We start from the raw sequence: 11,815 nt of genomic DNA on the forward strand, positions 1-11,815 counted from the left end.
ATGGCTACAGATGATGTCAGATTTCTCTGGGATCAAGACAGTATGCTGAGCAGAGAATCATTCTCTGCCAACTCTGACCAGCTGTGCTATGAGAACCTGAATGGATCCTGCATCAGGAACCATACTCCCCAGGCCCTCGCTTCATCCTCTATACAATCTTTGGCTTTGGGGCTGTGCTGGCTGTGTGTGGAAACCTTCTGGTGATGATGTCAATTCTCCACTTCAGGCAGCTGCACTCCCCTGCCAACTTTCTGGTGGCATCCCTGGCCTGTGCTGACTTCTTGGTTGGACTGACTGTGATGCCCTTCAGCACAGTGAGGTCTGTGGAGAGCTGCTGGTACTTTGGGGACACTTATTGTAAATTTCATTCTTGTTTTGATGGGTCATTCTGTTATTCTTCCATCTTCCACTTGTGCTTCATCTCGGTCGATAGATATATTGCTGTCAGTGACCCTCTCACCTACCCCACCAGATTCACAGCTTCTGTTTCTGGCAAGTGCATCGCTTTCTCCTGGCTCCTGCCCATCATCTATAGCTTTTCTCTCCTTTACACAGGGGCAAATAAAGCTGGACTTGAGAATCTAGTGACTGCCCTCACCTGTGTGGGAGGCTGTCAAGTGGCAGTGAATCAGAGCTGGGTCTTCATCAATTTTCTATTATTTTTTATCCCCACACTCATAATGATAACTGTCTACTCTAAGATCTTCCTCATTGCTAAACAGCAGGCTCAGAAGATTGAGAGAATGAGTGACCAGACTGCCAAGGCATCAGACAGCTACAAGGACAGAGTGGCCAGGAGGGAGAGGAAAGCAGCCAAAACCCTGGGAATCGCAGTGGCAGCCTTTCTCCTGTCATGGCTGCCATACTTCATTGACTTCATCATTGATGCCTTCCTAGGGTTCATCACTCCCACGTATGTGTATGAAATCCTAGTGTGGATCGCTTACTACAACTCAGCCATGAACCCTTTGATTTATGCTTTCTTTTATCCTTGGTTTCGAAAAGCCATCAAACTGATTGTCACTGGCAGAATCTTGAGAGAGAATTCCTCAGCCACCAACTTGTTTCCTGAGTAGATTCTTGATTCTTTTGGGGATTGACAAGAGTTTAACAGAAGAAAATTACCAGGGAGATTGAGTGCTACAATCTCATTTTGTAGTGTCACGAATTGTGTTTCATCTCTGACCAGATACTTAAAATACAGCTTTTGTTTTCTCCAAGAAATGCAAAATTAATTTCTATCTGTGATGGAACTAGATGACCCTGGATCTAATAATTTTCCACTGTGTTTTGTACTGGTTAGTGCTACTTGGTTCTCTGTACCCCTTTTCTTGTCTTTCTAAAGTTCTGATTCTTGGCTTTTGTTCAACTTTTTAAGCCTCAGTTTGAGTATATAGTCATTAAATCCCTTAGTAGTATATTTATAATACACTCTAAATGAAGCAAAGAGAATCTTATGGGTTGTCTTTTCCTCAGAGGAGTGTATATTGTTTTCTATTCATGACTCCCAGATTTGCACTTATAAAAAGTATGATTTTAATGTCTGGAAAAATAAACCGAGATATTTGTGTATTAACTAAGACCTGCTCCATTGTTTACAGAGAAAGAAAAATGATTTCACAAATAATAACATCTGTTCAGTGACCTGCTTTCAAGGTAACAAACCCACAGCAAATGACCAGAGCCCAAAGGCTTTACAAGTTGTTATTTGTTTAAATCAAGGATTCAAAATGGTTATTCTTTATTCGATGTGATTTGTAAGTCAGATGATCCTTCACTTATCTTGGAAAGTGTCTATAGATTTGTAGTTTTCAAATATATATGCAAGAGCCAACTTAAAATGTATTCAGGAGAAGGAAGCACTAAGATAAAGGGCAATCTATACAGTCACCTTGAGGCTGGGAAACATACTTTTATTAGAACATGTACATGTATTTCCATAGCTTCTCACCAAAAGTCTGTATTCATCATAAAAATTATCTAGGATAAAACCAACTATGTGTTTTAGACATGCCTCTCTCAGTAGTAAATTAGACTCCAGTGTACAGTACTGGAATAAACAAACTCCACACTTTATTCTAGATTAGTTTTTTTGTTTTTAGAGAAGAAATTATAAACATCTAAGATGTTTGGGGCTGGAACATCAACTCTGCAGTTAAGAGCACTGGCTGTTCTTTCAGAAGACACTCCATGGTAGCATACAGCCCTTTTTAACTCCAGTCCCATCTATAACTTTGGCCATGGTAGCCAGCCACTTCATGCACATGTTCCACAGACAGACATGCAAGCAAAACACCCATACATATAATAGAAAAATAAAGGTAAACATCTGAGCTTTCTACATTTGGCAAAGTTATGGATGCATATTGAGATGGTCTTGCTTGCCATTTTCTTCTAATTTCTTTGTTGACATACACAATGGATATTTATTATTAATGATTGTTGTTTTTTATTATAAGATCTATTTAAGTTGGTAATGATTTCCCTTAGAGGTGATACTATATCTGATTTTTATTTGGGGCAGTTTCTCTGTAGTTCAGACTATCTATACCGAGTTGTAACTCCAAGCAATCCTCTTGCCTCTTCTTGAGTGAGCATTGTGATTAGAGGACTAAGCTGCCACACTTGCCTTATTTCTTATTTTAATGTGTTTGAGGAAGTCTGTCTTTTGTGATTGACAGATGACTAGAGGCAACCCAGACTCCTTAATGTCCTCTACTCAGTGTTTAACTGTAACACCCGATTCTGTGTTACACCCATGGTACAGTTCATACGCCACTGTTCCTTTCATGAGTTGGGCAAGGGCCTGGAGATTGAACACACAAAGAGACCAGGGTCATTCGAAAGATCAGCCAAATGCCGTTTATTCAGACTTGGGGAAGTCCTTAAGTATCTAACTGCTGCACAAGGACCCCTGCCCAGGCAGGTGGGAAATTACCATATTAACAATGGAGTCAAAGTCCTGCAGCTAATCACCAGGCAGGGCAGAGAGAGCACAGAAACAAACAGGATGCTTAGTTAGCTGACCAGAAACTGTCCTCAAGATGCACCCAGGAACAAGGGCAGACCTGGGCCCACATTTAACAAACAATGGAAGTGTGAATTAAGAAAACATTGTATACATGCCAAGGGGGATGTTGCTAGATCACAGAAAATAAAACTGCTTGTGATTCTATTTCTCACGAGGTAATACAGGAGTATTCGAGTTAAAAGTCATCTGCACTTGCTAAGAGTGAAGTCAGATTATGCAATATGAAACTTTGCATCAAAAATAACAACTACTGAGATCTTTCAGTAATTAAAAACATGCACATCTCTATCAGAAGACCTGAGTTCACTGTCCAGGATCCACATCAGGCAGCCTGTAACTCCAATTGCCTGCAACTTCAACCCAGTGGATTCTGGCTATCTTTGGCACCTCCACACACATTCACAAACCCACACAAAGACACATGTAAAGTTCAGGTGTGTTACTGTGGACCTGACACTCCAGTACTATGGGACAGAGACAGGGAGAATTAATGGGTTGACTGGCCAGTCTGTCTAGTTCAGCGGGGAATGGCAAGCTTTGGGATTCATTAGAGACTCTATCTCAAAACCAAGAGGAAGAGCAAAATGCCCAGCATGAACCTCCAGCCTCTATCCCACACATGCCCATGTAGACAGAGACTCCAACTATGATATACCACCTTTCTTTTCGGTGGGGTCTCTCTATGTATCCCAGACTGCCCTGAAAATTGCTCTGTAGAGCAGACCAATTATGAGCTTGAAGAGACTCGCCTGACTTTGCCTCCACATTGTTGGGACTTCGGGTGGGTGTGTGGCACCATGATTGGCTTTATTGGGTTATTTGTGAGGGTCTATATATGTTTGGTTTTGCATTTGTATTTGAAAATGTCTCTCATTTACCTTTCTCTATAGTCTCTACCACATTTTATCACTGAAACTAGTCTCTGTTAAACGTTAAATCTTAAGAAGAACTTGGAGTGAATTTCTTTTCATTGTTCATGCCACCCTTCTGGGACTCCTATAGTCATTGTGCTTAAGACATGAGATTTGACTGTGTTCCTGGGAGGTTTTCTCACTCATTACTCAGCATTAGGGGTGAAAGTTAACGTGAGTAACACATGTTAAAGCCTCATCAAATTCCAGGGACTTGATAATGAGGAGACTTGTAGTCTCATAGACCAGGCACTGAAAGTAACTGGTTAAATTACAAAGTCAGAAGCCACTTTTGGAGCACAAAGATTTCTGCATATTTTTGAATACTAGTTACTGCTAGAATAAAAATATTTTCTCTGATTACACAGAGAAATAAGAATCATGATATAACAATGACATTTATGGAACACACAAATTTAAGTAGAATTCATAACTGCTTTATAGGCTCAAATATTGAAGCTGAAAGCAAGACGTTGACAGGGAACTGCGAAGATGTTTGATGATGACACCATGGATATGCAAGTTAATGAGATGTTTCTTCTGTCCCCTTAGCAAATAAAAACCTGTCTGTCATGAGAGGCGGATGAAAGTTCAGAACTTGTGTTCATGTGAACAGCAGCACCAAGAGAAGAAACTTGTCACCCATAGCCATCTGCTACAAGAACCCAAAGGAGTCCTCTGTGAAAACCTACTCACCTGGGTCCTTGGTCATCCTCTGTATACTCATTGACTTCAGGGTTGTGCTGGCTGTATTTGGGAACCCCCCTGAAGATGAGGTTAACCCTCTATTTCAAGCAACTGAATTTCATCATTGTATGTATTTCTCTTACTCAGATTCTGGGTGGGAATCTGTGTGATGCTCTTCAGCATTGTCACATTCTAAACTGCTGGTTCCTTGGGAAACACTTCTCTACTTTTCTCTCCTGCTGTAATGTGACATTTTGATATTCTTTTCTTGTCCACCCCAGCTTCATCTCCACCCACGGGTGCATCACTGTCACTGATCCTTTGGTCTACCCAACAAAGTTCATGGTGTCTGAGTCAGTTATTTGCATCAGCATCTCCTAGATTCTGTCCTTGGTGTGCAACCGTACTGTGTTCTACATAGGTGTCTATGACCTGGGGCTGTGATGTGGGATTCCTTTCTGTATGCTGTGAATATGTTTTATTGCCATTGGTTAATAAAGAAGGTGATTTGGGCCAATTGCATAACAGAATATAGCCAGGCTGGGAAAGATATATGCAGAGAAAGCAGGCAGAATCAGGGAGATGCCATGTAACCACCAAAGGAGAAAGACGCCTTCTCGAGCCTGCAAAAAATTTGCCAATAGACCACAATCTCACAGAATAATAGAAATGGGTTAATTTAAGCTGTAAGATCCAACTAGGAATGTGTTTAAGCTATTGGTCAAACAGTATTGTAATTAATACAGTTTCTGTGTGATTATTTTGGATCTGGGTGGCCAGGAATGAATGAGCAGTATCCACCAGCAGGGCTGAAAGAATTATCCAGTGCTATGAACTTCATAGAAGGATGTCAGTGTGTTCTAATCTAAGGCTGGGTATTCACACGTTTTCTGTTATTTTTCATACCTGCGTCTATTATGGCAATTCTATATAGCCATATTTTTATACTGACAAGAAAACAAGTGAAAAAGATAGAAAGCATGGGTCACAAGAACAGTAATTTTGAAGGAGGCATAAAGCCAGTATGGCCAAAGGAGAGAGAAAAGTTGCTCAACCATGTGTCAAAAGTAGCATTTGTGATGATTTATAACATATATGATCAATTCTTTCATTGATTCCTTTAAGGAGTTCATAACACCTTTCTCCAGTTGTAAGACATTTTGCCAGATTAGTTACTATGGCTCAGCTTAAAATTCTTGATTTATGAATTATTTTTATTTGATTCGTGAGAATATCAAAACATTCAGTAGCTTAACAGGTACCAAGGATTCATCACCTTGTAATGCAGCCCAAACCTGTAATTAAGGAATCTGTCGACAGAATGAGACTTTTGTTGTCATTGCGACAGCTATTGCATAGCCCACAAATATGTTGTCTTAAACGAGGAGGGAAAATGATATGCAAATTTCATGGCATTGCCTTTATTCTAGTAGGTCCTTGGTTGCATGATCATCTTAAATAACTTGATAGAAGTACGGTTTAGTAAATATTAGTTCATGTGATATTTCCTAGGTACCTAAACTCAAATCTGTTTAGATGCCTAATTTGTCTGTATCTAATTATTGTCTTCAAAAGGCCTCCCATCCATGATTTTCTATGAGCAAAAGTGCAGTTTCTAAAATAGAGATTTCTTGTTAAGTTTTAAAATACTTTATTAGGTCATTCATTTTATGTGTGAATGTTTTGCTTGCCTGAATGTATGCAACACTTGCATATTTGTTGGTCATAGAGATCAGAAAAAGATGCCAGATGCCCTGGAACTGGCAGTAATGAAAGCTGTGAACTACCGTGTAGGTGACAGGAACTGAACTCAGGTCCTCTGCAAGAGCACAAGTCTTCTTAACCACTGAGACATCTCTCCAGCCCATAGAAGTTAATTTTTGTGGAATTCTATTGCTCTTTAACTGAAATTTTATTTGACTAACGTTATAGTATATAGTAATTTTGTCATGATTTTCTATAAACACTCCTGTTTCTATAATGTTGATAATAAAAAACCAATAATGTAAAATTATACCTGAAATAAAGAATAAACTTTTTAAGAAATGGAAGTGGATTGTAGGACTGTTTAAAAATGTTAAGTAAGTTACTCATATACTTCAGGAAATTATAATTAATTCTCAAGTACTAAAAGAAAAAGTTGATTTTATTTTTTGAACAAAATATTAATATTATGAAATATTAACATAGATTGTGGTATATTTATCAGAAAGATGGAAACTAAAAAGGCAAATAAATGTTTGAAATTATGACCAATAGATTGCATACCACTCTTGGGACGGCATATTAAATGTTGACACTGTGCCATCAATTATTCAAACAATTAAACCAAATAAATGGTCCTAAAGTCATAAAGTACAGGCAGAAATATCTCCAATAATAAAAAAGACAGCTTGCAATTAAACAGAGAAATTATTATCATTATATTTAGCATGTGTAAGACTGTCCTCATGTGTAAAGGCGCATGCAGAAGCCTGTAGGTGACACTGGAAGTCTTCTCCAGTTGCTCTCCCCTTCTTCTTTGAGGCAAAGTATCTCAGTTGAACCCACAGCTTGCCAATACTGTTATTCTAACTAGTCCACCTGCTGTGGGAATCAACTGTCTTTTTCTTTTGAGCACCAGAATTACAGGTGGGAAGCCATGCTCAACAGGCATTTATTAGGATTCTGAGGATTCAAACTCTCATCCCAACATGTGTACTGGCCAGCTCCCTACCTTAAAAGTGTGGTTGTATTTTGAATAGAACCATAAATATAATTTAAAGTGTATTACCCTTATGCTATTACAGTATGCAAATAAGAAAAAACACCTACTTTCTGTATTATTATTATTGTTACTATTATCCTTTTCATTGTTATGAAAAATACAATTTCATGTTGACTACCATTAAGCTACAGGTAAGTTTCATATCCATATGTATTGACCACACCAAAAATTTTTTAAAAATCTTTAGATAGATTTTAATGTAAAGTATTTAAAGTACGGCTCAATACAAAAAAACAGTACTAACACTGTCCAGACATTCAACAGAAAAAGCTTTTTAGAGATGAGGCAGATGCTGTAACGGTGTTTTGTGGGGAGAACAATTTCCAAAGTAAAATTAGAATCATACACTGGGACACCACACTCTGAAGATTCCTTCCACATTTGAGTTTTATAGTATCCTTCTAATGACTTTGTTAAATCAAAGAACACAGAGAAGAAACTGCTGTTTGTGATACTCGCCTCTTTGTTTCATTCCATGAGCAATTACTTGCAGTGCATACCCCAACTTTCCCAAATCAAAAACATTAAAGATGAACCTGGAGAAACAAGTTGTTCTCATGACTGCATCTTATTTCTTTAACACGGACCAATGTCTGAGGGAAGAAAGAGCTTTCGTGCAGGAATTTTATTCACTTTCAATATAAGAGTCATTGATAAACTTTCTCATGAAAGGGAAAGCCATTTTTAATAAATTAACAAAGTTTCAAATTCTAGGTAATGTTCTGTTAGGGCAGGAATCCCACACACATACATGGAACAGAAAGATCAGTTGTCACCAACAAATGAGAAGGGAGACAATTTGGTTGTGGCATAAACAACATCCTTACTGATGAGCTCTCACCTACCTCACCTTACACCATGGGGATTCAGTCCTAGGGACACACTGTGTTTGACATCATTAGGCTGCTTTCCTGAGGTTAAAAGTGCTCGGGGCATAGTGTAGGTGAGTTAAATAAGGATGAGAATGCTAATAAAAGGTGGGATTTAAATGTATGTCACAGATTAGACTGCTTATTTGAGATGTGAAGAAATAGATAGAGCAGAGAAAAAAATTAAATAATACTTAAACAGCATTCTTGCAATAAGAAAGGTTGACCGTGAATTAGGAAGAAAATAATTTTACAAAATCCATTAGCAATTACGTATTCTGTATTTTTTCCCTGGGGATTTTTGGAAAGACGTAAATGGCTACAGATGATGAAAGTTTTCTCTGGGATCAAGACAGCATCCTGAGCAGAGAACAGTTCTCTGCCCCATCTGCCCTGCTGTGCTATGAGAACCTGAACGGATCCTGCATCAGGAACCCATACTCCTCAGGCCCTCGCCTTATCCTCTATGCAGTCTTTGGTTTGGGGGCTGTGCTGGCTGTGTGTGGAAACCTCTTGGTAATGATGTCAATTCTTCATTTCAGGCAGCTGCACTCCCCTGCCAACTTTTTGATAGCATCCCTGGCCTGTGCTGACTTTTTGGTTGGACTGACCGTGATGCCCTTCAGCACAGTGAGGTCTGTAGAGAGCTGCTGGTACTTTGGGGATACTTACTGTAAATTATATTCTTGTTTTAATGGGTCATTCTGTTATTCTTCCATCTTCCACTTGTGCTTCATCTCTGTGGATAGATATATTGCTGTCAGTGACCCCCTCACCTACCCCACCAGATTCACAGCTTCTGTTTCTGGCAAGTGCATTGCCTTCTCCTGGCTCCTGCCCATCACCTATTGCTTTTCCCTCCTTTACACAGGGGCAAATGAAGCTGGGCTGGAGGATCTAGTGACTGCCCTCACCTGTGTGGGAGGCTGTCAAATTGCAGTGAATCAGAGCTGGGTCTTCATCAATTTTCTATTATTTTTTATCCCCACACTCATAATGATAACTGTCTACTCTAAGATCTTCCTCATTGCTAAACAGCAGGCTCAGAAGATTGAGAGAATGAGTGACCAGACTGCCAAGGCATCAGACAGCTACAAGGACGGAGTGGCCAGGAGGGAGAGGAAAGCAGCCAAAACCCTGGGAATCGCAGTGGCAGCCTTTTTTCTGTCTTGGTTGCCATACTTCATTGACTCCATCATTGATGCCTTCCTAGGGTTCATCACTCCCACGTATGTGTATGAAATCCTAGTGTGGATCGCTTACTACAACTCAGCCATGAACCCTTTGATTTATGCTTTCTTTTATCCTTGGTTTCGAAAAGCCATCAAACTGATTGTCACTGGCAGAATCTTGAGAGAGAACTCCTCAGCCACCAACTTGTTTCTTGAGTAGATTCTTGGTTTAGTTGGGGATTGGCAAGAAGTCCACAGCAGAACATTACCGGGGAGATTGAGTGCCACCATTTGATCTTGTAGAATGAATATTGCTTCAGTTCTCTGATTAAAAAGCTTAAATACAGCCTTTGTTTTCTTCCAGAAATTTAATATTAGTTTCCTGTTGTAATAGAACTAGATGAATCTGAATCTAACCATTTTCCATTGTGTTTTGTACTGGTTAATGTTACTTGGTTCCCTGCGGCCTCTTTTTCCTGCCTTTATAAAATTCCAATTCTTGACTTTTGTTAAACTTCTTAAGCCTCAATTTTGAATACACACTATTTATGTATCTTAGCAATATTTTCTTAATCCAATGTAAATGAAATGAAGCTGTGTCTTCCTCAGAGAAGGAGTGTGTGTGGTTCTCAATTTACTGACCCAGAGTTTCTCTTTTAAAAATATGGTTTTTAAGGTCAGGAAAAATCAATCAATTAATTTATTTTTTTTTTTTACTAACACCTATTTCATTGTTTACAGAGGAGAGAAAAACGGTGCCTCAAATAGTAACATCTGTTCACTAACCTTTTTAGGGAACAAACACACAGAAGAATGGTTCCAGTCTAAAAGCTTTACAAGTTGATTTTGTTTAAATCAGGGATTTAAAAGTTGTTATTATTTATTCAGTGGGGTTTATAAATCAGCTGATCCTTCACATGTCTTGTGAAGTGTTTATAGATTTGTAGAAGTTTTTAAAAATAAACGCAAGAGCCAAGTTAATCATGTGTTCTGGACAAGAAAACACCAAGATAAAGGACAAACCATGTAGTCATTCTGAAGCTGGGAAACACATTTTATTAGGATTCCTGGATGTTCTTTCTAATGCACCCCCACCCAAAAAGTATGAATTCTTTATAAAAATTATCCTGGATTAAGCCAACGTGGTGTTTTCCAGATGACACTCCATGGCAGCTCACAGTCCTTTGTAACTTTAATACCAACTATAACTTTGGCCTTTGTGATTACTGCAAACACATGTACCACAAACAGACATGCAAACAAAACACCCATACATATGATGGAAAAATAAAGGTAAACATCTGAGCCTTCTACATTTGGCAAACTTAGGGATACATATTGAGATGGTCTTGTTTGCCATTTTCTTCTAATTTCTGGGTTAATATGCAAAATGGATATTTATTTTAAATGATTGCAGTCTTCTATTATCAGATCTATTTTAAATTGGTAAAGATTTCCCTTAGAATTGATACTATATCTGACTTTTACTAGAGACAGTTTCTCCATATCTCAGACTAACCTATACGGGGTTGCAATTCCTGGCAATGCCCCTGCCTCTTTTTCCTGAACATTGGGATTAGAAAATTAAGCTACCGAAATTGCATTATTGCTTATTTTTATGTGTTTGAGGAAGTCTATCTTTGTGTGATTAACAGTTGACTAAAGGCTCCTCAGGCTCTTTAATGTTGTCTGCTCATATTCAGTTCAGATACTAAACATCATCAGTTTCTTTTGATTTCAGAAGTTTGGATAAGACTGACTTATCCTGCAGTCATAGAACAGGATTTCTTCTTCACTTGAGTGACTGTGTACATAAACAAAAGCTCTTCAGTAATTTATGCATACTGTAAACATCCGCATTAAAAAGTAACTCTAATATTTATTTCAGAATTCTCTAAGAAGCAATTCTGCTTTTCTATTAGCCCTTTGTGCTCCCTCGTTTTTATGTCTAGAGGTATCTGCAAGGATGGAACCTCATTTGAGAAAATGCCTCCATATGCTCTGTCTCGCTGCTTGGCATTTTCTTAATTAGTAATTGATGGGGCGTGTCCCAGCCCATTGTGAGTGGTGTCAGCCCTAGGCTGGTGGTCGTGGCTTCTGCAAGAAAGCAGACTGAGACTGAGCAAGTTGTATTGAGCTAGCCAGTAAGTAACAATCCTCCATGGCCTCTGAATCAGCTCGGGCCTCCAGGTACCTGCCCCGTTTGAATTCCAGTCCTGAATTACCTCAGTGATGGGTTGTTACCAAGTAGTGTAATATAGGCTGAAATCAACCATTTCCTCCCAAAGTTGCTTTGCTTATGGTATTTTATCACAGCAGACGGGATCCCTGCAGGTGTCATAGCAGGCAGGCAAATGAAGAGGCGAGAATAAAAATTC

General features: G+C 38.9%; 2 protein-coding genes across 2 annotated transcripts; both read left to right on the forward strand.

Moving 5' to 3' along the window:
• LOC130869887 (trace amine-associated receptor 7b-like) lies at positions 1-1,076 on the forward strand. The gene is given in 2 exon segments (XM_057762371.1): positions 1-115; positions 118-1,076. Coding segments are annotated over 2 exon segments (1,074 nt in total).
• A 7,504-nt stretch (positions 1,077-8,580) lies between these two features.
• Positions 8,581-9,657, forward strand: LOC130869900 (trace amine-associated receptor 7e-like). Its single transcript, XM_057762386.1, has one exon. It carries the CDS (start codon positions 8,581-8,583, stop codon positions 9,655-9,657), a length of 1,077 nt encoding a protein of 358 aa, XP_057618369.1.
• The last annotated feature ends 2,158 nt before the right edge of the window (positions 9,658-11,815 follow it).

Source organism: Chionomys nivalis, chromosome 2 (genome assembly GCF_950005125.1).
Source record: "Chionomys nivalis chromosome 2, mChiNiv1.1, whole genome shotgun sequence".
NCBI lineage: Eukaryota > Metazoa > Chordata > Mammalia > Rodentia > Cricetidae > Chionomys > Chionomys nivalis.